Raw genomic sequence first — 27,506 nt, 5'->3', positions numbered from 1 at the left:
ATTGATTAAATAAATATGAATTTTTGACATAAATTATTAGAAGCAGCTATTTAAAAACCGTCTAGTAAAAATAATAATTAGGTTCTTTTCTAGGTTTAGTGGAAATAATAATTCGGCAATTCAAAGATCGGAATTTATTGACTCAAAAATTAGTTTTACTTAAATTAAAATATTTGTTTAAATTAATATGAAAGATCGAGATAAATTTTAGAATAATAATACGAAAAACAATAATTAGAATAATTTAAAATTGCATTTAGATTACAGTATAATAACATAGGCAGTAAATAAAAATAGGGTCGAAAGTAGAGAAATAAAAGCACAATTAATTTTTTAGAAATATTTATTTGATAAAGTAATTTATTAGGATGGACCGATCAGAGATTTCTTGGTGACTATTTTATCACGAATCGGTAATCCTTTTGGATGCAAAGGATCAACAAGTTCTGGCAAAATAGAGTTTTCGTAAAATAGTTTTAATTTGGGTAACATTTTTTCGTTCCAGAATTCTGCATTGTACAAAATCTAAAAATAAAAATAAATAAAGAAATAAAGAGCATTTTTTGGTAAATACTATAATGTAAAATTAAGTATTTAACAAATTACCTAATTTTTTTTATCAAAGCTTTACTGAAGCTAAACTCAAAGTTACGGGAAATTACCTTTTCGACCAATATTCCATAGGGACTCCACACAACAAAATAGCACAGTTCTTTATTAGTTAATGCTAGTTGGCCCTGGATTTGATAATAGTAGTTATGATTTCGGTTTAGATGTAACTGATTTTCAATAAGATGAGCAAATTTAATTTTTTTCTCCTCAATACCCTGTATTGGACTAATTTTGGAAATTATACAGGGTGATTCATTAATATTGCACGAAAATGAAATGCCGGTTTTTTTGGGTTAAATTATGACGAAAAGTTCCTATAAACATATGTCCGAAAGTGCTTCGTTTCCGAGATACAGGGTGTTCAAATTTTCTTAAAAAATCGATTTTTTATTAATATCTAAGAAATGCCTTTGCTGTTTGCAATGTCATTCACATCATTTCTGGATATCTTAATGATGTATCTTTTTGACATATGACAGTTGATTTGTTATTCCAGGGACGTGCCCACGGGGTAAGCGGGTTAGGTTTTTTGTACAAAAAATAGCACCTAGTAGATTTTTTGAACCTCCTGTACATTTTTTGGATGACGCAACTAAAGATGGAATTGTTTCAACTCTTGGGTGTTTTTCGTATCTCCCTCCGTTTTCGATAAAAAAATTAGTTTAATGCAAACGTTTGAAAAAACTTGAATAAACATAATAAAATGCCTACTTATCGATTTACAGGGTGAAGAATAGTAAATACGGTAATTTGGAATTTTGACATGACATTAACTGTACTACCTGTTGAAAAATAGTTTTAATTAAACTTAGGTACATTAATTAAATTCTTAGAATAAACATTAGTAAATTGATGAAGGTAATGAAAAGCTATGGACTAAGAAACGTACGCTATAAGAGTTGTTCAAAATGAGTTCCTCTAACTGCAATGCATGCGTCTGTCCTGCGACGCATTGACTGGCGAACACGTTCAAAGATCCCTGGCGTGTTTCGAATAATATCGCAATTTGCAATAATACGATTTCTTAATTCTTCAACATTTTCGATGGGGGTGGTATAAACTAATTGCTTGAGGTGGCCCCAGAGAAAAAAGTCTATTGGATTTAGATCGGGAGATCGCGCAGGCCAGGGTTGTATACCTCCACGACCTATCCAACGATTGGGATATACTCTATCTAAATACTGTCGAGCAATTAAGCTGAAATGCGCCGGAGCGCCATCATGCATGAAAAACATTTGGTACCTTAAGTCAAGCGGGACGTTTTCTAATAGTGTTGGCAACTCCTCTTGAAGAAAACGCCGATACACTTCTCCACTTAACCTTTGTTGCAAAAAGAAAGGACCAATTAAGTGGTCTTCAATGATTCCAACCCAAACATTCAGTGAAAATTGGTGTTGATGGCGACTTTCACTTATTCCATGTGGATTTTCATCTGCCCAAATGTGATTATTATGGAAATTCATTATCGAATTCCTGGAGAAATTAGCTTCGTCCGTGAAAAGTATTTTTGATAAAAAAGGAGGATTTTCTACAATGTTTTGTTGTAACCATCGACAGAAAGCCACTCTATGAGGATAGTCGTCTGGCAAAAGTGCTTGTACCCGCTGGATGTGATACGGGTACAAAAGCTGATTTTTCAGTATTCTAAACACTGTTGGCTGACTAATGTTTAAAATGGCAGCAATCTGTCTTGTACTCGTTAAAGGATTATCCTCGATTTCGTGGAGCACTGCTTCTTCAGCTTCTGCGGTTGCAACTGTGCGGGGTCGTCCATTGTCGACTGTAAGTTTTTTAAAACTTCCACTTTCTCTGAGACGTTGATGGAGGCGAGTAAACATTTGACTATGAGGAAGTACTCGGTTAGGGTATTTGTCCGCGTAAATACGCCTCGCTGCTTGTGAATTACCATTAGCAAGACCATACACAAAGTGCATATCGCACATTTCACTATAAGTGTACTCCATTTTAGACAAAAATGAGGAAATTGTCTACTTGACAGGAAAAAAACAACACCTTATCACTGAGCCACACCTAGTAATGTTAAATGAACTGGTATTTTATTTATTGCATTTTCAAAGCAACGAAAAGAATGCGACAAAAACTAAAACGATAATAGTATTTACTAAATTTTGTTTAATACGTATTTACAATTTCAACATTCCGCAGTATTTTTTAGATCAGCAGTTGTTAATGCTGTACTTGATATTCGACACTATGAATAGGTAAGTATTACATTTTAGGAAGAAAATTATTTCTTTGCTTTCGCGTGATTTAAAAGCATTTACTTGTATTTTTACAGAGGGATGCAAAAAAGCAATTCTTAATTTTTTTATCGAAAACGGAGGGAGATACGAAAAACACCCAAGAGTTGAAACAATTCCATCTTCAGTTGCGTCATCCAAAAAATGTACAGGAGGTTCAAAAAATCTACTAGGTGCTATTTTTTGTCCAAAAAACCTAACCCGCTTACCCCGTGGGCACGTCCCTGGAATAACAAATCAACTGTCATATGTCAAAAAGATACATCATTAAGATATCCAGAAATGGTGTGAATGACATTGCAAACAGCAAAGCATTTCTTAGATATTAATAAAAAATCGATTTTTTAAGAAAATGTGAACACCCTGTATCTCGGAAACGAAGCACTTTCGGACATATGTTTATAGGAACTTTTCGTCATAATTTAACCCAAAAAAACCGGCATTTCATTTTCGTGCAATATTAATGAATCACCCTGTATAAGGGCATTTTATTTCAACTAGAGCATTTTCGTTTTTTATAAACCCATCAGGGCTGGCTCCTAAATAATAATGTTCTTTTCCTACATAAAAACCACACTGAGACACTTTGACCCGGAATTTAGCCTCAAATTCTGCAATGGCATGAGCTTCGCTCTCGTTTCCATATCGTGTAGCTTTATTTCCATGAAAATTTCCATATAATAGGTTTTTTATGGTATTAATCCGTGATGTTTGAGGGCGCATTTTACAAATGCTACCAAAATTCGAGGAAGTTATCCGCAGAGATCGTTCTTATACCCACTTCGGGTTAGCTGATTGTCCAATTGTATTTTTTTCTATTTGTTGAACTTCTTCCGGGGTTTTTTTTTAGTTTTTCAAGAAAGGCCTTAGCTTTGCTTACATAAACATCACTATCAATTTCCAATAGAATATAGTTAGCATAAGGCCCATAATCCATATCTGGAACTGCATCACTTTTCTTTTTTACCGTTTTTTTAATGAATAGCTTTCTTCTCGTTTTATATTGCTCCAATCGTTTTTTACATTTTAGTGAATATTTCTTAGTGAAGTGCGTTGGACTTTTACCACTAGCGGTTTTACTTATAATCCTATAGTAATCGCCTTTAGCACTCACTGATAAAGCTGCTGCCTTGCATCTAGTTTCATAAGAGCCTCTTAGTGAATAATTCACTCGCTTCCCTCCGACAAACTTACAAACAATACTATTATAGTGTTCTGCTAGGTTGCTGTCCATATTAAATATGAGACTGCTAGCATTGTCAATTAGCCTCTGAAGTGCAATAAATATATCGTCATATATTCCACACTCCTTCATAGACGGAATTAAATTTTTTTCATTGAGGCTTTCGCTTTCGCATTTAAAATAATTTAATATAACGTTTGCAATGTCTCCTCTCAATAGCCTAATTTTTACATCATCGGTATTGTTTTGGTTTATGCGGTAGGTGGTAGCTTTTGTAATTGCTGCTCTTAATCGCATAAATTTACCTAATATCTCCTTTCGTAAAACTAAAGGAACTGGTAGGTTTTTGGAATTGCTTCGATTTTTATCTAAAATTAAAAGTAAGGCAATAATAAATAAAAATTTTAACTCATTCAATAATTCATACTACATATTTCTCGAATTTTCTTGGCAAAATTTCGCAACAAGTGGTTTTTGCATTCCACTTTTTGCACCAATTCGTGTCCATAAGGCTTTATTTGTAATAATTTGCGGTATACGGAAGAGTCACCATCACCAACCATTCTTGTGTATTTTAAATTATGTAGTTCAATGCTCCTCCTAAATCCTTCAGCTATTATATCTGTTTCCATTGACGTCGAAGTTCCACTCCAATTTTTATTGGAGTGGTTATCCCAACAGTTGTGTATGGGAACATCTTTGTCTTTACTTTCATACCAAGTACACAAGGAGCAATACTTGTTTCATATACCGAGAAATAGTATCCGGCCAGTTCTGTAACCTATTATGCACGCCTAAAATGGGACATAAAACAGTCAAATATTAGCTTCCATAAATATTTTAATTACAAAAAGTTTTATTAATTAAAAAATTCTATAATATGCACCCAACAAAATAATATTTAACACTTTTGCGAGTGCGAGTATATTGGGTATATATAATAAAAGAATATATTAATATTATTATATAATTACTATTTGACTTAGGTATAGATAGATGCAAAACTGGATAAATTAAAAAAAAAATCTGTATTTATTCTGCATAATACGTATAATACACCAGACATGGAATTATAATTAATATTATAGGAACGCTTTCCCCAAGCGCCATCCGTCACCACTGTAATGCATGGAGTTCCATTTTCATCTATATCGCCTTCTTTCCTTGCTAACTTAGTTTCTTCACCTACAGCTTCTTCTATACACTTCTCCAGAGATTCTCTGATAATATCAGCCACAGATTCATGGTAGGAATTAAACGTTTTTGGCGACATCAGAGGCATATTTAAAGCAGCAGCTAACTCATTTATTTGACTGTAGCCTAGTCCTGTGGAAATACATCCTAACAATACAGCTGAATTAAGAGATTTTGCTGTGTTTTCATTACAAATATGTCTTACACAAAGACACATTTTGCATTTTAAAATAAATTCGCTGTGTAAACCATGCCTTATTTCTTTAAATATTTCCATATCAGCTATGGTACAGTCAAATGGCTCATGCCTTTCGGAGTTAAAAATTTGTTTAAAGAAATGAGAAATATCAAAGATCCTTCGCCCGCCTAGTTCTTCTTGCTGAGATGTAACTAAAATGTTATTATTGTTTAGATTAAATTTTGGTTTTATATACCTAAACCTATAATTTTTTTTGACATTTATAAATTTATGATATTACCTTTTATTAGAAGGCATACTATCTCCTTCTTCTTGTTCATTTTCACTGGAATCGCTAGAAAATGAAAAATATAATTTTTTAAATAAATTAAATAAATAGCTACCTTATAGTGGATTGTTGTTTTATTTTGTTTACAGTTAAAGAGGGACCTGGAGTAAAATCCATTGCGTCATTTGAAGAACCTTCAACATTTTCAAGGCAAAAAATATAACATAAAAATATGTATGTAGTAAATTCAAATGTTATTTTGTTTTACCATTCTGTCATGATATGATCCTCCAAGCTTAGCATATTTTCAGACAAAAACTCTTTGTTCTGGCCTTTTTTACTAAAATATTTGTAATTAAAATAATTATTAAATATTTTTAAAGTCAATAATCGGTACCTATAGTCCTATAATTGTATAAAAACTATAATTTTAATATTAACTCTATAATCTTTTTTAATGTTTTAAACTTGCATATCGACTAAGCAGTTCGGGTAGAAACGGGCAGTTCGGATAGTTTCTACTTCCCATAAGAACGGTATAGAATCTTAATTTAGGCCACCGTCTATAATTACAACATTATAACAAGTTGTAATTATGGACGGTGTTTACTCCTTTATTAGTGCATTATTGAAGAGAAAATTAAAATGACAATTTTAAAATTAGTAAAAATCCAATATGGCGACCATAAGAAATAACAAAGGTGATGGCTATGTTTGTCACAAAACTAGAAGAGCTAGAAAAAAATGAATTACGCCATACTTGATTGGCTGTAGTCAATAAAACACAATTACCTACCAAATTTTAATCAAATCATTTGAAAAATTGCACTAATATTTGACATTTTAGAAAAACATAATCTTCAGCTTTTGTTCGATATTTTGATATCCCCTGATGTAGAATGTAGATATTTTTAATTTTGATACAGTATTTTATAAAGCTTTAAGTCGCGAAACTTTTTGCCATATTTAACCAAAATCGTACCTCTTACCGGTTCCGAAATTACCATGTAGTTGCTTTTAACTGACACCCTGTACTATTCCTTAAATAATTTTTTATCTATAAAATAATACTATTACTAATAATAATAATACTATAATATATTAAACCATTGACTGCTATTTTGCTAAGCTTTTTATTACCCTCCATCGTAAAACAATAATAAAGTAAAAAATCGCATAAAAAAAGCTAATTTCTTATTTGCTTTTTTTGGCAAATTTGTATACAATATTTCTAATAATAATTAAAAGAATTAATAATTTTTTAAAATCTACTATAATCTATCGTTTACATCCTAAAATAATGTTTACTAAAAAATATTTTACACATCAGGTTATATAAACTACTGTACCTAATTCAAAATAATAATGGTTAGCAAGTCGTCGATTTTTACGACGTGTAGATAAACATAACTTTTTTCTATTACTCTCCTTCATAGTCTTTACGGCACGACCCATCTTTTTATAAAACACTCGGACTAATTTAGACTAAAAATATAAACAATGACAGCACAGAGCACAACAGTAATTTTACGCTTAACACTAATTTACCGACTCCAAATAAAATTCCTTCAGAAATCCGGAAAAAAAATTATAGGTAAATCCACCTACTGTTTGCCGACGGGCACGCGGCCCGATCTCGACAGCGCTGCCAAAGTATCAATTTTAGTAGCGCTTTCCTCTAATTTTGCCCGAAATGATAAATTTTTGATAATATCGTTATGGTATCGCATACATGGCAAAAATCAAAAATTGCATATTGGGAAACATTAATATTAATCTTATGCAGAATGGTGGAAAGTGATTATTTTTTAAATTTTATTATAATTTTCAATTTTTTGCAATTTTTTTTTTTATATATTTAAACAAAAAATGACTTAGCACCACTCCTTATTGGCTTCTTTAAGTACATACCAAATTTTATTAAATTCCATTAAATATCTCCGCCGCAATTTGCAATTTATATTTTTCAATATGGTGATAGGTAGTCAGGGCTCTTAACTAATATAGGTAATTAATTGCTAACTGTTAATAAAAGTATAGTATCTTGTAAAATAGTGAAGAGCAAAATGAAAGTGAATGATGAGTTTTCTTCATTTGAGGAATTTGAAAGTGCTTTAAATAACTATAAACAAACTACTAATAATGAGTATTGGTTCCGCGATAGCAGAACAATTGAAAAACAAAAAATTCGAAATCCTAATACTATAGTGAACCATCAACTTATCGCTGAAATACTATTATATTCGCCTAGCATGTGTTAGAGGAGGCAGACCATTTAAGAGTAAAAATGAAAATTCCTTACGGAAATTTAGCACTTACAAACAGCAGTGCCCAGCAAGTATTTTCATAAAAGTAAGTAGCTGTAAACAATTTCTTTTTATACAAGAAATTAAAGATGACCACAATCATACGTCGTCAAAAGCATATTTTAATTCTCTTGCAAAACAAAGGTTAAATTTGCCCGAAAATATTAAAGTTAATACGCAACATGCTTTAAACGCAGGAGCAAATAAAAAAATTATTTTGAATCAAATAACACAAGAAACGGGCTGTAGACTAACCTTAAAAGATCTGACCAATTTAAATAATAGATCAAAACCTCAAAAGAAAAATCTTGAAGAATGTGTTAGAATTTTAAAAAATATTCATGGTTGTACGGACATCGAAATTTTAGTAGACAAAAACGACATTTTTAAGGCATTTATTTTCAAGATGATCGTATGAAAAACTATATAAACGCATACCCTGAAATAATCTTTATTGATGGAACCTATTGTCTTGTTGATCTTCGTTTCTTGATCTTCTTGTTGATTTCTTGATCTTGATCTTGTTGATTTTTGTTTAATGGTGCCATTCAATCTTTGCAACACGAGAGTAACGAAAAACAAATCCAAGAAACGACCGTGAACCTGCAAAAAATAAAAATGCCATCGAAAATTCGAAAACGGGGACGCCCAAAAGGTTTGGAAAACAATGTAATTGGACTTAGAAAGTCCAAGAAAAAAGGAAATATTTAATTTTACCTATATACCTATATTACACAATTGTAAATATATGACAATTTTACTGTCACTAAGTAAGAGTGTATTATTTGTAGTAAAAATTCTAAAATAAGAAAATGCCACGTCATAATGAATATTCCAACAGTGAAATGCGTGATATGATTTGCGTTTTTGATCAGTCAAATTATAGTGGACTTTGTGAGCCGAAAGGTATTTAGAATTATACGCAAATCGAAGATAACCCAATCACAAACTGTTCAGAAGTATTTATACCCGCCTAGGCGAAACAGGGTGTTTTCGTCCTAAAACCTTAAATGGTGCTCCAAAAAATATCAACGTCGATGATGAAGAAGAGCTTTTAGCTTGTATTTCGGAAGATCCAGATCTCGTCGGTTAAGTACGGCAACAGGAATAAGCCAATCGTCTATCTGGAGAATTTTAAAGAAAGATAATCTCCGTCCATATCAATATACTCCTATCCAAAATTTGCTACCTTAAGATTTACCAGTTCAACTACAGTTTGCTCAATTTATGCAAGAATAACAATCCGAAAACCAGGAATTTCTTAATGATCTTCTTTTCACCGATGAGGCGACGTTTACTAGACGAGGTGTTTTTAATTGGAAAATCAATCATTTTTGGGACTGTGAAAATCCACATGCTCTAAAGGAACAACAAACATTTTCAGCATGAATTCAAGGTAAATATTTGGTGTGGTGTGATATCTGGTTTTTTATAGGCCTTTTTGTACTTCCTCCTAATCTGAACAGGCTCTTCTATTTAAACTTCCTCGAACTACTAGAAGATGTACCACTAGCCATAAGGCGGAACATGTGGTTTATGCAAGGCGCCGCCACTTTTTTCTCTGCCAGTAGGGTGATACCTGAATGAACAATTTCCTCACCGGTGGATTGGGCGTGGCAGTGACTGTGTTTGGCCACCTAGAAGTCTAGACTTAAACACTCTAGACCTCTCAATATAATTACACATGAAGGGCATGGTTTACAAAGATACAATTAATTTCATCGAAGAATTACGACAGAAAATTCAAGAAGCTGATAATATTATCAAAATAATCGACAAACGTTATTTAATATTCAAAGATCAATTTAAGGAGACGCTTTACAAAGTGTATTGAAGTGGAAGGCTGGCATTTTGAGCATTTACTTTGAAGTTTTCTTTTAATATTGTTACTGATTGTTATTTGTTGTCTTTACTGTTGTTACCCAGCATAGTAGTAATTTAAAAAAATAAATTCCTATTAAGCCAATGTAATAACTAAAATGCAAATAACTTAAAAACTGATTCGTAATTTTCATGTCAAAACACATAAGGTCGCCAATTTTCGAGTTTAGATTCAACTACTGTTAAACTACTGTTAACTACTATTAAATTCAATTACTGCTTAAAATCACAAAATTATTAGGAAATTTCAAATTAAAATTCCAACTTTAAATACCCTGTATCTCGTAAACCTGCAACATTTGTATGAGACATGTTAAGCTCAATCGCCATATTTTGGTGTGTCAGCAATAAATGATGCCAAAGTTTGTTCCAGAATTAGCCGTCCAACCTGTAGCCTTTCTAATGGTTTCAATACCAGTAACAGCAAAAATCGCTGCTGAAGTGGAAGCCTGTCTTGTACTATGACTAATCCTTCTCGCTAAGGTCTGGGTTGGGTTGGGTTGGGTTGGGACATTGAAAAAAAAGCAGGACACACATATAGAGGCCCTACAAAAATTACAAATGCAGTTGCAACAAGTACAAGTCAAGGCTGCCTTACATGCTTAATTTAAAATAAATATTTTTTGGGTATTTGTTTGTTAAAGAAAAAGGTTATTTTGCTTTATTCTTTAATTCTGCTAGGATATTTCATATGTTGTAATAAATTTCTCCATGATAAATGTTTAAAGAAGTTTTATTGCGGATTGTAAATTGGTTTTTCATATATAATTATAAATTGCTCACCTCTATATTTGTAGAGAAAATTGTTAAACATATAAGAAGTTTTTAATTTTAAGATGATTATCAAGAAAATATTTACTCTTTAGGTTATTTCATTTAAGAGGAGAAATGATGCTTTGCGAAGGCGTTTTTTGAGGGTATTAAAAGATCCAAGAGGTTTCTCGTAGTTTCTTAAAGACGTAAAAATATCTAGAATCGGTTGAGAGCGATTTTGAAATGAAGTTTTTAGAAAGGTTTATGCTGCAATTTTAAACGAACCAGCATTTGAACTCTGTGAGAAATCACTAACAGCATTAAGGTAATAAGTTTACAGGTTGATTAAAGTTAAGTGTTTCTAAAGGATATAATTTGGCAGATTTTTAGGCTTTGGTTCTGAAACTAAGAGCTTTAGAAAAAGTGGATACCAATATTGGGTCTTCTAGTCAGATAGCACCACAATGCCTTCAAGCTTAATTAACTATCGATTAAAATCGAACTATCAAATTAAGAAAAAACTGGCCGTAACTGCTTACATTTTTGTAAAATCAAATTAATTCTATCGGAAAAATGAGGAGCAGACTTGCAAATTGCATTTTGTCAATTTTTACCAATTTTCAGAAAACGCAAAAAACTACTATACAAAAACTAAATGAAAGAAAAAAAAATTATGTCATCATATAATGGTATTGAGTGTATGGACCTCGATTACGAGTTTCTGTACAAGAAAGTGAAAAAACAGCTTGAAAAAATACAAAAAATTGGTGGACAAAATGCAATTTGAATGTCTAAAATTATGAAAATTATAATTTTACAAAATGAATAAACTGTCTTAAATGAAAAAGTATTCTATTCAAACATAAACATGAAACAAAACAAAATTATTAGACATGTCAACAAAACAAAAAAACAATATCTCTTGTTTTTTTTTAAATTTTAAATGAAGTTATTTTCATCAGTTTCAGCGCATTCGCAAGCTTCTTCACCATCTTCGTACTCTTGATCTTCATTATGGCTTACAGCAAGATTTTCAAATATTTCAGCCATCCATCTTAACTCAGGGTCTGTGTCGTACCATTGGTCACCAGATAACGTAACAAGTAATTTTTTTAAACTATCAAGTTTTTTCTGTTTTATTTCATGTCCAAGCCGTCCTTCAGAAAGAACGATTTGATCCAAGCGCCTTTTGGGTTTTAGCAAAGTTTGGAATTTTTTTGCTGGATCATCCGTCTGATATAAAGATTCAGATTTTACCACCACTTTTGAGACCGTACCTCCTTTAATGATTATTCTCTTACTTAAGCTAATTCCTATTACTTTCTTTAAAGAGACTGAAGCTTTTTTGATATTAACCAATGACCAATTCGTTCCAAGTTGTCTAATTTCTCCTACTTGTTTGTAAAGTTCACAATATTTTTCAGGTGTTTTTATGACCGCGTGTCGCTTAAGGATCTTTTCCACCCTCCCAAAAATTCTGTCTGCTGGAAGGTAAGAGTGTCCTTGGACTGGGAAGATAACCTCTATCTTCTTAATTGTTTCTGGAGCAAAGCTGTGCAGCCATAACATAAGCATGTGGATGATAAAGCTGTTTTTATTCTGCCCCCCGCATCCATCAGAAAAGAGCCGAAGAGTGTCTACGTTAAGGGCAAAATTAGTTCTTTTTATAAAATCAAGTACTGCTGATGAAATTTCTGTGGCCCCTCTACCAGCTTGGTGTTCCATCCATGAATAAAAAACTGGGTTTTTACAATTAATGGCTGTAATGCAAAAAAAGTAAATTGAAAGTTGCTGTGCATAAAAAGCATCTTGTATGGGAACTTTTGGAAGAACCTGCACTTGCTGCAAACCAAAACAAAAAGACACTGAGCTAGGTAGTTCTTCCTTCATTATGTTGTGGAACTGAGATGCTCTAACCTTATGAACTTTTAGTTTGGTCTGCAGTTCGCTTTTGTCAATAATATTTCTGGCATTACAGATTTGTGTTGCAGTTCGAACACAAAAATTACATACATCCGTAGCGGGGCTACCAAAGCCTATATTAAAGTGATTATTGAAAACTCTACTAAAGTATTTATAATTTACTTTTTTATCAGCCGACAAATTTGATTATAGATTTTCCAAAGTTTGGCAATACTGTATTCGGCAGATAAGTAAATTCTTCTTGATTTGGCACGGCCGTAGTGGCTTTCTTTGCCTTTAAGATTGCTTATAAATTTTTTTACCTCATTAAATTTATTTGCAAACTTGTGAGACTTTCTATCTCCTCCTCTTTTTTCACTAAAGGTTGAACCAATTTTAATTTTTTTAGAAATTGTGTTTATTCGCCTTTGGGAAACGCTGAACAGAGCCCGAAAGAGTTTCTGACACATTTGTTTCTTAGTACCTTTAAGAAACACCTAAAAGGAATTTGAACTTAGTTATATTTTAAAATACATATTAGATGACCAAACTTACGAAATAATTAACGGAAAAATTATGCGGCTTTCCATTTTCTTTTCGATTTCGTTTTCTTTGTGGCTCCTTAATATCCATGTTGCTAGCAAGTAAGTTATCCTGCTTAATGTTGTCAGGGTGCTCAAAAAACATTTGGCGAATCTCTAGCAGAGCTTGTTTTGATAATTCTTGGTAATCAAAATTAGCATTTTTATGATCACAAACTACGTCAAAATTGTCGAGATTGATATCCAAATTTGAATACCTTAGAGATTAAATAAAAAATATTAACTTAATTTATAAAACCTAACCTTATAAATTACCTTATTTGCTTTTTTCTCTCACGGCTTATTATATTTCTTTTTCTTTTCCTACTGCCCCTATCAACACTATCACCAACAATATGTTCCCCTTCTAACCCTTCCATTTTTTTCGAAAACAATACTTTTAATCTAGTTTTATAAAAAGCTTGTAAACAACACCGAGCTCTAACACGCGGATCGCTAAAATGAACAAAATCTCCATCGAAATGCGTTTTGTCCAAGTTTACGGACAAAATGCGCTTTGAAAGTACAACGTGACTGGACTTAAATCAGTTTGTTTGTCTGGGCGAAATTTACCACCTAATAACACGGGGACTTAGTGCAGTTTGACTGTCTAAATGTTCATAAAAAGTTGGTATTTCATCATAGGAATGCAACGCCATCTCTATCTCAAATATGGAAAATTTGGACAAAATGCATTTTGCAAGTCTGCTCCTCAAATATAAGAATCGATAATTTTAGATTTTTTAGAAACATATAGGCGATCATAATGGTAATCCCCCCAGAATCCTTCCTGAAAAATGACAAGAGCCCTCAAAAAAACGGCAAATTTTCAAAAGATTTGACACATAACTGTAGCCAGTGCTCCAAATAATTGATTTTCTTCAAGAATTTGCGAGGGCTGTAACTAGGAAAAAAGTATTATTTTGACCAATACAATACGCTGTTTTTTTTAACACCCTGTGCATATATCTCAGTTTTAAAAAATTTTAGGTGCATTATCTTGACTGTAATTGGAATCTACTGTCGTTTCATATCCCATTACTTTTAGGAGACCCTGTATAGTAAAACAGCCTTTTATATTTTATCAAAATATACATAGCGGTTTAAAAGTTAAAAGACAGAATTTGTCCTCACTGTAGATGTAAGAATGTTTTCATTTCATATTTAATTGAAAAGTGTTGCAAAAATCAGATTGATATTATTTTAGCATTCCAAATTATGTATGTGAATAGCGTTAAAAGTACTAAATCCATTATCTTTTTATTCAATAACATTGTAACTCTGGGACCTGTTATTTTATGATATTCCTATATCGTTTCGAGAGATTTGATTTAAGAATGAATTTTTGCCCACAATTATTTGAAGTTTAGCATGTTTATATAAATACGTCACGTACGATTGACTATAAATTTTTAATTGTAGCTTTACTATAGATTTTTAAATTATGTATGTTAACATCTTTTGTTAATCGTATTCTAATTTTAAGTCAATATTAAAAGTATTATTAGTTTAGACTTGTTTTAACAACTGTACCAATATTTATTTATCTTGTTTATTTGTATATTTATAAGTTATTTGAAAGATTTTAAATCACAATTATTTATTCGATTGATATTATTTATTTGTCACGTTTGAGAAAAACAAGGAAATATTTCCATACGAAGGACTTTTATTACAAAAATACGCACCTCCCCAAAAGTACATTGTCCAGGAGTAAAAATAAAAAAAATTATATTTTTCATTAGGTGGCAAAGTTAAATCAAAACTTCAAGCAAAGTTCTCAGAACACATAAACTTATTTTTTTTTTGCTGTTATACAGGGTCTTTCGGGAGAAAAGGGAAATATTTAGGGAACATGTTCAGAAGGTCAAAATAAGATAAATTAACACATATCTTTTAACCGATTCTCAACCGTTTCTGAAGTAATCGGTACTAAAGTAAGATTTTTATTTTAAAAGCAATACAAGTACTAGTAAAAGAACAAAATTGCACTAATTTAAAATGTTTTCGAAAATACTTCACTAACTTTAAGGCAAGCTGCAGCACGCTTGTTAAGCGCTCGTGTTGCACGTTTAATTGCTTGAGGATTGTTTTTAATAATATTTGAAGCATTTAAAATTTGATTGTGGAGTCGTTCTACGGTTTCTACTGGTATTTCGTACACTAGAGCTTTCATCCGACCCCAGAGGCAATAATCCAGTGGATTTAAGTCTGGTGACCTCGGACCTCGGTGGCCAAACTTGAGGTCCTCCTCTACCAATCCAACGATCAGGAAAACCATTGTCTAAGAAATTACGCAGTCTGCGACTAAAATGAGGCGGGGCTTCATCGTGTGTAAATATATTCGGTGTCGAATAATTAGTGGAACATCATCCAACATGTGTATTAAACGGTCATCATAACACTAAATCGATGTTGAAAGTTTCGTTCAAACGTGGCATGAGGATTTTCATCTGACCACCGATGCTCATTGTGTCAGTTATTAATTCCATTGCGGGTAAAATGAGCCTTATCGCTAAATAAAATGTATTTATGTAGGCAATGATTTTGTTAAATCGATTTGCAAAATAAAACCCTTAAGCCATAATCACCCTCTTGAAGATGTTGAACCGGTTAAATATGGAAAGGCTTAAAATCGCTTTTCCTAAGTGTCTTCCAAACGTCCACATATGATGCTAATCGAAGTTATTTTGTAATCCGCCTCGTACTAACACCCGGGTTCTCTTCAGCGATATCCAGAACATTTTCTTCATTTTCCACATTTAGTCTCGCCTCTCGCTCAGAATTAATTCTTTTGGAAACATTCTTGTTTCTCTAGCATTTGCAAAAACTGTCTGAAAAACTTTTCGATTAGGAATTCTTCCATTTGGAAAACTACGTCGGTATTCATCAACAGCACGTAATGCGCTACCATTACAGAAACCATACACGAATATCACGTCAGCATACTACCTATGGGTGAATGTGTGAGGCATTATGTAATGGAAACTTTGTTCTTTTCTGATTGAAACCCTCAGGATCAAACTGACAACCATGCTTGTCAAAACTACTAATCAATTAAAATAGGTATTAACAAACAATGAGGACATACCTGCAATGTGAGTTAGAAATACAGAGACCGTAATTATTCCAAAAATATACAAAAAACACTTTAGAGCCGATTATTTCAGAAACGCTTAAGAGTCGGATTAAAACATGGGTTAATTCGTCTTATTTTGACCTTTTAAATATAGTCCCCAAAAGATTTCCCTTTCCTCCCGAAACCCCCTGTATAGATTTAAAAGTACAATTTAGACTCCATATCATACATAACTCCCTCCGAGGACCTTCCAGAATGACTCTCTATTTTGACTTGTGTCATTTATTTTGTGTCATTACTCGATTTCTTATGATTTATGATGGCATTAAATGCAGTAATTAAAAACGTATTTTTATATATCAAGAATATTATAAATTCCAAACAAATTCGGTGCAACAGGTGTAAAAATAATTCAAGAAAGCAGTGAATTAAAGATAACGATATAACGGGTCTTGTCGACTTTAGGTATCTCCGATTTTGCAATATTTTAAAATTTGAGCAGAAAGAGTACTTTGAAAAGAATAGATTAAGAGAAAAAAAATTTGCGGATTATTCACATAGGACGCTAAAAAATAATTTTTACTCCGTTTAAATTATGTCAAAAAAAACTCAATCAATTGTGTCAAACTTTTGACTTATAATCTCGCAGTTGCCAAATTGTGCATATTTTCTATAATAAACATAAATATTACGCTAAAGCTCAATGTAAGTACTAAGAAACAAGCACATCTAAAAAGCATATCCTATATAAAAAGAGAAAACACGAAAGACATTTAAATCTATCTGCCAAATTGATAGCAGTGTTTTTACATTATAATAGTGAATGGGTTTCACTATTTGTACACAAGCTAATACCCAGCGCTGAAAAAAAATCATGCCCTTATGCAGAGGTTCGTAGCCTCCATATTTTCTAACATTTTGAGATTCTATTCATATGAAAAAATATATAGAGGGCTCGTAAATATTGAGCGCATGTGCTCGACATCCTAACTCAAAACAATTTATACCAACCGAACCCATCCCAAAAAACTAAAAAAATTCATATGTAGGAATAAAAAAATTCTTTAATCAAAGAATTTTGTTTTTGTTATTTATCTGATAAATAAATTTTCTTTAGACCTGATTTTAAATAAAATGCCTATATTTCATATTGTTTTTAATGTGGACCGAAATCTAAAAAGTACCAAAACAGTAAATAATACATTATGGGTGTCTTTGGTACGTTTTTTTACACGAAAATAAGGAAGAAACACTTTGTTACAAGAAAAGGAATTTTTTTTTATGTTAGAAAGAAAGAAAGAAAGAAAGAAAATGTGCTATATTACGTAAGAATAATCTTCTGTACAAGCATCCTACAAGCTAAAATAACAAAACAAAAATACAATTTCAAAAATTGACAAAACAATGAACGAAATTAAACACATGAAGACAAAACTTTTTGAACATACTTGAATTAAAGATAACTAAATAAAACAATCAATTACTAGATAAAGATAAACTTGTTGACAAAACTAGAGAAGAAAAAAAAAAAAAAACTTTCCAACATGTCCAAGGTTAAAACCTATCATTAAAAAAGTCATCCAGGTTATAATCTGCCTTAGCCAATAAAAGCGACTTTAATTCTCTTTTAAATTTCTTAACATCCGATATATGTCTAATACATAGAGGAACATGATTGTAAATTTTTTTACTTATGTAAATTAATGAGTTTTTGGTAAGGAAATACGTAGGAATAGGTAGGGGAACATCATTTACACGACGATTCAAATGGTCAGTGTCAGAGGGTAGTTTGGGAATTTTATGAATAAGAGCAGCTGTTTCTAAGAGTGAAAAAAGAGTTAGGATTTTTTCAGAAATTAAAAATCTCTTAACTTAGCAGAGCACAGGTAACTAACTGCTTTTTTTTGAATAACAAAGACAATGTTAAGTAGCCCCTTATTGGTTAAACCCCAAAAAGGCAAGCCATACCGAATATGAGATTCAATAAGTGAAAAGTACACTGAACGTGCAACCACCCCTTCCAACTCTTGTTTTGCCATTCTTACTGCAAAACATCCAGAAGATAATTTCCCAGCTAAATGTAAAATATAATCTTCAAACCGAAGGCGACCATCAATGGTAATTCCTAGGACCTTGCAGCACTCTTTATTCTACAAGAGGGAATTTCCGTCAAACATCAGACCCTGAAGATCGCACTTAAACCCCATAATAGACGTCTTTCTTACATTAAACACGAGCCTGTTGGAAGCACACCACCCTGATAAAATCTGAAGGTCTTCAAGGATACAAGTCTTAATATAATCAGAATTTTTATGGCTCCATAGTATGGTGGTATCATCAGCAAACTGAACCACCTGGCCCTGCAGTTTCAATGAACTCAAGTCATCCACATACAGTAAAAATAACAGTGGTCCCAACACTGAACCCTGGGGAACACCGCATTTTAGGAATCTAGAAGCAGACAAACGCCCAGACACTGTAACATCCTGAGTATGATTTGATAAATAGGACTCAAGCCATCGCAACGCTACGCCCCTAAAACCATATTTATCGAGCTTAGATAACAGTATTCCATGATCCACACAGTCAAATGCTTTGGATAGATCACAAAACACTGCCGCCGATGACTCTCCAGAATTCAAGGACACATAGACGCTCTCCAAAAAGCTAAAAACAGCATCATGAGTCCCTTTACCGGCTTGAAATCCAAACTGATTTGCAGACAAAATGCCATTATGATGTAAAAAGGACAAAATTCTGCTTTTAAGTTTTTCAACTATCTTAGAGAGGGTAGACAAAATAGAAATGGGACGAAAATTACAAGGCTGTTCCAAATCTCCACCCTTATGAAGAGGGATAACCACTGCCTCTTTTAAACATGAAGGAAAAATGCCAATATGTAAAGAATTGTTTATGGCAAAAACTAAAGCATTTAAGGCTGAATCAGGCAATAAGAGTAACAACCTCGAAGATATCCCATCAGCTCCAGATGATTTATGGTTTTTTAGGCGTTTGATTTCGATTTTTACTTCGGTAAGTTTGACAGGATGGAAGAAAAATGAATGCTCAACCGACACTTGTTGAAGATAGTGTAAGGGATCAATGTTACTACGAATGCCCTTGAGCAAGATATTAGGTATATCACAATAATAGTCGTTTAAAATGTCAGGTCTTAACTCCGGTTCAGATACTTTTCTATGGCAATGTCTAAAATCATTAATAATCGACCAACAATCTCTTTGCCTATTTGATGACATATTTAAGCGATCCCTATAATAATTAGATTTTGCTGCTTTAATTGTCTTTTTGTACAGACTACGGTATTTCTGATGATATACAAGAATATTTTCATTTGTGGTATATTTGCACAATTTAGTCAAAAAACAGAGGTTTTTAGCTGAAATTCTAAGGCCTCTTGTAACCAATGGTTTTCGTTTCTTAGTTTTAAGCCTCATTTTAGGAAAGCACTGATTGATCTTATCACACAGAACTTAAAAAAAATAAAGTAAGTGGGTTAAAAGCCGTTTCAAGTGCATTCCAATTTACCGAAGCTGTAGCAGCAGAAAAAGCATTGACATTTCTCCTACTGAAAATTCTTCCCATATAATGACATGAAGATAATACAGTATTATATGGCATTTTAGCAAGAATAGCTTCATGGTCGGAAATACCAGATGGGAGTACTGTGCATAAAACGTCATCAAAATTTGTACAGAAATAGTCAATTGTAGTTGCAGATGAAGAAGTTATTCATGTGGGAGAATAACTATATAAACAATTTACTTTTTGCTAATTTTTTATGCATAATTTCATTAAAATTAAATAATTTTTCCAAAACTACAAAATTCTTAATTACAAAAAAATTAAAAAAGTAAAACTGGCACAGTTGAAATCTGAACCAATTTTCTTGGTTCAAGTCCCGTACGACCATCGGCATGGTCATTTGTGAATGTCGTGTTTAGTTTATACAAAATTATAGACGTTGTTCCGCTTCAAACTTGTTGGTTAAAAATGCTCAGCTCAAAGCCAACAAAAAAAAATTACGGGATGTGATTTATATCGAACGTATCAGTCTCAAACAGTTATTAGATCATTGCAGTTTTCTGTTACGTAATATAAACTGAATCTAGTCTAGACTTTTCAGACCTGAGTAATTTAAAATCAGTAATTTATATACGAGCCCTGTCTCAGTGAAGTTGGCCCAACGCCCCAAAACATGATTTTTTAGAATTTATTTAAGGGATAACTAAAATTTTATTTCAAATATAATATTTTTGGTTTCTTGAAATGTTTATGGAAAGATAACAAAACCGACGCAGCTATTTTTAAAGCGTTTTAATTTCGATATTTTTTTCTTTGCAAAATGCTTTTTCTATCGCAAAATACGTGATGGAAATAACTTAGTTGAATGGTCTGTTTATGCGCTTCGATAAATAAAAGTAGGCTGTATAAAATAAATTGCGTTGCTAAGAAGCTAATTTTGACGTTTAAATCAACTTTCAATGCATTAGTGTTGTTGTTAACAATTAAAAATGGCTCGTGGTAAGGCTGTCTCTGACGAAATAAGAAAAGTGATCATTCACTTGCATTTAAAAGGTCAAAATGCTTCCCAAATCGATGACAGTATTAACAAATCGAGGTATACAGTTCGAAATATTATTAAATTATACAAAACAACGGGATCTCTTGCTCAAAAACCCAGAACTGGAAGTCGACCGCGTTATTCCAACACCAACTTAAGAGCCTTAAAACGGATTATCAAGGGAAATCGGCGTGCTAATTACAACGAATTGAAATTATTGTGGAATCAGGCAACAACAAAAAAGTTTTCAAGAGCAACCTGTCACAGAGCCGCCCAAAAACTGGGATTTAAAACTTACAAGGTAGGCTTAAATTATTTTTTTTATTATTCGTTTTCAAGTTTCAGTATTTTTAGGCAAAAGAGAAACCCCTACTGATAAAAATTCAGAAGAAAAACGGCTAGCGTGGGCTAAAGAACACAAATTATGGTCTTCGAACCAATGAACTCGATTATTTGGAGTGATGAAGCCAGATTTGAAGTATCCGTTGGTGATAGTAGAAGTCGTGTCATAAGAACTAAAGAAGAAGTGTTTCAGAATGACTGTCTTAAGAAAAAAGTTAAGTTTCCGGCTTCTGTTATGATCTGGGGATCGATGTCAGCAAGTGGAGTGGGAAACTTACTGCTGATAAGTACATTAATGTGCTTGAAAATAACCTAATACCCCAAATTAAACAAATGCGTTTAAACAATATCGAATGTATCTTCCAACAAGATGGTGCCGCTTGCCATACGGCTAAAAAAGTAAAAGATTGGATGTTAGAAAATATAATTCCAGTTTTAAAGTGGACGTCGAGTAGTCCAGATCTATCGCCGATTGAAACCTTGTGGCATATCATGAAGAAGAAGCTCAGATCGAATCCCGCAAGAACCGTTCCAGAATTGCGAACCCGTCTCCAAGAAATTTGGAACAGTTTTACACCAGATGACTGTCAAACATTAGTTGACACTATGTTAAGACGTATCAAAGCAGTAATTAGTCAAAAAGGCGATGTAACGCAGTGGTAATTTGCTGCTATTTGGTTTTGTTGATTTTTATTAATCGACAGATTTTTTGAATTTTTGTAAGATATTTTGCCTCAGTTATAAAACATGTAGTATTTTAAGCTAATATTAAATAAAAAGATCATATGTTATCAGAAATACCTTTTAGTTTTTAATACGTTTTCGCTAATATGTCAAATTTCATAAAAAATCCTAGTTTAGATAGTTGGGCCAACTTCACTGAGACAGGGCTCGTAGCGTTGCCAGTTACATTTTTAGCATAGTTCTTACTTATTATATTGCTGAGACGTGCGCTCCAAAACAAGAGACGCGGGAAACCAGCAATTGACGTAATCCTCTTCCACGATAACGCGCATCCTCCTACTGCTGCCAAATCCAAAATTTTTGTTAAGATATCTTTAAACACCCTCCATAGAGACCTGACCTCGCACCCAGCGACTTTTAAGCATTTAAAACAGTTACTCGGTGGACAACGTTTTGAAACCGAAGAGAAACTCGAGAAGTGCGTTGTCAACTGGTTCAACTCTCAGGCCGTAAGCTTCTATGCAGAAGGGTTAGGTAACGAAACTGGTGCAGCGGTGCAAAAAAATGCGTATGAAAAAGTGAACCGCCATTATGTTGATAAGTAAAAAGGGCTAATAAAATATTTTCCATATGAGTATATACAGATTGGAGAATGCATCACTAGATATATAAAGTTTCTAACAGGCGAGATGTTACAAGGCCGCTGTCGCGACAGTACGCTGGTGTTCGAGGTGCGAGCTCGGTTATTTTAAATTTTATTTTAGTAAGCGTCTGACGTTGGTGGGACTGTATCTCTTGCGGCGAAATTTTAAAAAAATATTAGGCGATATTGATTAACTATAACTATTTTTTTAATGATTCAGTAATAAGGCGGTTAGGAAAAGTATTTGTTAAAAGTTCTTTACTCTAACCGCATTATGAGCACGATAGCCATCTTGTTGAAAATAGATTGATCCCATGGTCTATATTAGGGAGGAGTTGAACAGCAGGAAGAACTTGGTTTTGTAGCAACTCAAGGTATTTTTCGGCCTTCGAAGTACCATCAATGGAAAATGGCCCAATAATATGGTCGCCCAAAATTTTAGCCCAAACATTCAACTTTTGAGGGTACTGAGTAACTGAAAGCTTCTGTGCTCGTTTTCCTGAGACCATTAACGCACAATGGAAAGATTGTGTTTACCATATTGGAATGGAATGTAATAAAAAAGAGGACTCATCTGAAAACAAAATATTATTTAAGAAATTTTCATTCTTATTTGCCTTTTCCATCATGGTTTCACAAAATGCAGTTGTTCGCCACTTGTGTTCAGGAATCATCTTCTGAGTTTTGGAATATTTAAAGCATTTGTCTCCATATTTTTGCCAAATTCTCGTCAGAGTTTTATGGTGCATACCCAATTCCTCTCCAAGACTTCTGCTCCATCGTTTTGAATCCACTACAAACCATTTCTTCTCTCCTGGACCCTTTCAATAGATGGTTCTTAAGCTTTGATGCGACAATTTTTGCATTCTTGGAGGCAAAAAGATGTCTTAAAATTTGACACGACATTTAAAATATTTTTAGCACAAGGAATCAGTCTATTTTTATTATTAGTCTCATATTCTCATTTTGTAATAGTGGCGAAGTTAACCTGCGAGATGAGTATTTTAGCAGTAGCAGCACAGCTGACCAAAGTGCATACCATCCTTGTTTCAGTTGCAAACAGAACTCAATTGTAAATGCTGACTAGAAACTGACATGCAAAATTTTGAATGGCCTTACTTTTCTTGCAGAGATTCGACATTTATTTGTACCGTTAAATGGGAAAACATTAACCCTTTGCGGACAACTTTGGCCCACATTAAGAAAAAAGATTATTTTGAAAATAGTGCCAAAAAAGTAAATAACTCTATCGTGTAAACTGCAGTCAATAGAGGGCGTTTTTTAACTTTCATTAACAGCCGCGCGACGGCGACCGCGTGTTTTTCAGTCGAAAAGTTCTAGTATCTCGGTAAGTATATTGGCGTTATAGTTGACTATAAAATAGAGCGTAACATATTTTTTAGTTATATTATTAACTCTCCTTTTGTTGTTGTCCTGGATAATATGATTTAGGGTAACTTTGGCCCATATTTAGAGGAAAACATTGGCCCGCGGGCCAATGTTTTTGCTGCTTTTGAACATCTTATCAAGTTAGTAGATTTCGGTTTTCCTGTAGTTGCAATGGACTTTTGGATGGCTGTTACAGCTTACTTAGACAAAAAAGGATCCCATATTTCATTGTTCAAAGATAATCTGCCTGGATGTGAGTGAACAAAATCTTACTTGCTGCGTCATAAAAACTTAGCCCAACGAATTAGTTCCAATATAAAGAGAGTTCGAACAGAAGTTTCTGAAGCGACATTGAATGACTACATAGAAAACTTGGCAGTTGCTTTAGAAAACATTCCACCCTCTCGAATATGGAATTACGATGAGACCAATCTTAGTGACGACCCAGGAAACAAAAGGCATTTGTAAAAGAGGGGCTAAGTATGTTGAAAAAAATATGCAATAATAGCAAAAATGCCACTTCTGATATGTTTTGTGGCAATGCAGAAGGAAAATGCCTTGCTCTTTATGTTGTATACAAGGCCGAGCATCTCTGGACTACTCGGACAAAAAATGGCCCCCCAAGAAGTCGTTCCAAGAGTGGGTGGTTTGACGGACCTACATTTGAAGATTGGTTTGAATATCATTTTCTTCCGGAAGTGAGAAACGAATATGGGCCTGTTCTTTTATTAGGTGACAACCTCTCGTGGCATATTAGCGAAAGGGTTATTGAACTATGTGAGCAGAATAATATAAGATTCGTATATTTGCCGCCAAACACAACTCACCTCACCCAACCATTGGATGTGGCATTTTTTGCCCCACTAAAAAGAACTTGGCGAAATATTGTAACCAAGTGGAAAGAGTCAAAATCTGGTTTTCAAGTATTCCCAAGGATTTGTCTCTTCTCAGACCTCTTTAAATGAAAATGATTTAAAATCTGATAATCTAAGCGATTCATTTTCTGATTTGATTAAAGACGAGAATAATGAGGTTGTTCAAAATCATGATATTGAGAGGCCAAGTCGTGCTAATTTAAACATAGGCGATTTTGTGTTGGTAACGTTTAATGCCAACCAATATCCTGGAAAAATTATTAAGATTTCAGAAGAAGGACTTTGTATACGAGTATATTGTATGGAAAAAGGAATTAAATTTTGGAGGTGGCCAGAAAAAAAGGACGAATTTTTGTACAGTTGGGAAGACGTCATTATGAAAATTAACGATCCAAAAATGGTATCTAAGAAACATCAGTACTAAGTTTCAGAAATTGATAATTTTATTGACAAATAAGTGTAATTTTTAGTATAGATGTAGGATATTTTTGCAAAGCATTAGGATAAAGTGTTTTTGATATTTTGTCCCTTATTATAACAAATGTGTTGATTATTTCCAATTAATTTCACTAAAATAAATTTTTTATTGTCAATTTTGCATTTTTTCTGTTTGTTATCTATTTGAAAAACCGCCAGTATTTTTTCTTAAGCTTTTATTTACCTAAAATCAATTTAACCCCCTACGTTTTAGTGTAGCATTAACCCAAGACCTAATTAACATACACGGGACAAAGTTTCCCCATTTTAAGGTAACATTGGCCCACTTGAAAAAAAATTTTTTTTTTGATAAACTATTTATTATACATGCAGACTGAAGTACAAAATCTATGGGAACATCCATTATGATGCATAAATAAAAATTACATACCATAGAGTTTAACAAGTCTTTTATTATAAGCCAAATAATAGAAAAAAAATGGGCCAATGTTTTCCCATGTTACTGTACTGAATAAAGGTTTTTAGAGAAAAAATGTGTCTTAATAAATAAATAAATATATTATAATAAATAACTTACATTAAATATCCAACATTCAATTTTATCCCAAGTATTGTACTATAATCTAATCGCACGACTATAATCTAAAACACCAACTTTTGTAAAACACTATTTTATACACACACCAGACTATAAAAAAAAGTTTTCTTATACTAAGCCTAACTTATTGAGTATCATTTCGATTTTGTTTTTGTAGAAAATTTAGGGCCTGGGCTGTGGTGGCGGTTTCAGCATTGATCTAGCAACGGACGCCAGTTTATCGGAGACTATAGATGCGATTTGTGGGCTTCTTTTCCACATAAATTCTGTGGTCTTATCGTGGTTGTCTTTGGTATCTATTCGTACCTAAAAGAGATAAACAATGTCAGAATCGCTATTCGTTTTAAAAAGTATTTTATGTATTTCAATATCTAAATTAATAATTTCAAGAGAAATAATCCTGAAAATTTAGATTGTTAACGTTAATATGAAACTAGTAAGATTAAGTATATTAGAAAGTCTACACGATGTTCATATACAAAATAAGACTTGCAAGAAGCACTTAATTTAAAAAATAAAATAAGTTTAGCGTGAAAGTCTGTAGAGTTTGATATACACGTCTTGCCAAGTCAGATCTTGTATGCGGAAGACAGTTGTATTCACTTGCAATACTAATAAATGTAGGTCACAAATTAAAAAGGAAAACGATAGCGTTTGTCCTAATTCTCTACGCGATAGAGTGTCACCCAGATTGAACGTAGAGAAGACCGAAACGTGTGATGGATCCCATTTTCTCAGTCTCTCTTAACGTAAAGGTTTTCCTATAAGTTTGTATTATGCATTTTAATGTTAATAATAAATTGGCAAGTCGTGTATAAAATTCGACCTGAAACACCTTCGTCTTCTTTTCCTTTAAGGTATACCAAAAGATATGTTTACTTGCGAAGGTTGTATTAGTCTGACTGATGTCGTTTATCGGATTGATGTGCCCACCCTTAGGTAACGGCAGATCATTATTTGTTCTATTGGCTTATTGCGTATTACCACTTTATCGGTTCAGCTTTTTTTTGATGGTTTGTATTATCAATCAGCTTCCGTTACTGTTAGGATTCTTGCATTATCTATATAACATACCATGGTAATTCTATTGTTATTCAGTCTGTATCCTTTGATCATAACTGTCACTTTATGTATAACTTTATCCATTACATGGTTAAAAAGAAACTGGCATGCATTGAGTCTTATACCGTCTTATTCCTGTTAATGTTTGATGGTCTACTTTTATTCTTGTTGTGTTACCTGTATTTAGGTTTCTGCTTTATGTCTAAAATTGTTTCTAATATAATAAGAATATCAGACAACTGTATTCTATCCAGCGCCTCGTTAGGTTAATAAAACACGTATACGCAGGCAAGCTCGACTTAATAGAAATCTCTTTAACCTGTCTTAGAATAAACAAGTCATTAGTCAGCAGATAAATCAGGCATCACTTCGCAACGCTGTCACTTCCAGATGGTGACTTTACAACCAATGGGAAGGAGGCCTTAGAAGTCATGCTACGCACTCACTTTCCAGGCTCCAACTCGTTTCACGATCCTCCTCGCAGTTCTCGGAGCCCGATTTGCATCGAATACGAGACTGTTAGAAGGATAATCACCTGCGAGAGGTTGAGGTGGGCAATAAAATCATTCCCTTCCCTTCAAATCTTCGGACATGGATGGGTTATATTCATGCCTTGTACAAAATGGGTTATAATATTATGTACTAACTTCCAATCGACACTTTCATTGCTCAGG

At 33.1% G+C, this 27,506-nt stretch overlaps 2 protein-coding genes across 7 annotated transcripts in view; one reads left to right on the top strand and one right to left on the bottom strand.

Annotated features, from left to right (window-relative positions):
• The window catches only part of LOC126735603 (WD repeat-containing protein 81), a 295,976-nt gene that overhangs the window by 203,725 nt on the left and 64,745 nt on the right, over positions 1 to 27,506 (top strand). The window lies entirely within an intron of this gene.
• LOC126735604 (protein PFC0760c-like) overlaps positions 25,712 to 27,506 on the bottom strand; it is a 92,374-nt gene continuing 90,579 nt past the window's right edge. For all 3 annotated transcript variants that reach the window (XM_050439657.1, XM_050439655.1, XM_050439656.1), the window contains one exon: positions 25,712 to 26,076. In XM_050439657.1, coding sequence (XP_050295614.1) covers positions 25,933 to 26,076 — 144 coding nt within the window. In that variant the 3' untranslated portion in view covers positions 25,712 to 25,932. The remainder of the gene's footprint in view (positions 26,077 to 27,506) is intronic.

The sequence above is a fragment of the Anthonomus grandis genome, chromosome 4 (assembly GCF_022605725.1).
Source record: "Anthonomus grandis grandis chromosome 4, icAntGran1.3, whole genome shotgun sequence".
NCBI classification, from domain to species: domain Eukaryota; kingdom Metazoa; phylum Arthropoda; class Insecta; order Coleoptera; family Curculionidae; genus Anthonomus; species Anthonomus grandis.
This window is presented reverse-complemented; position numbering and strand designations above follow the sequence as displayed.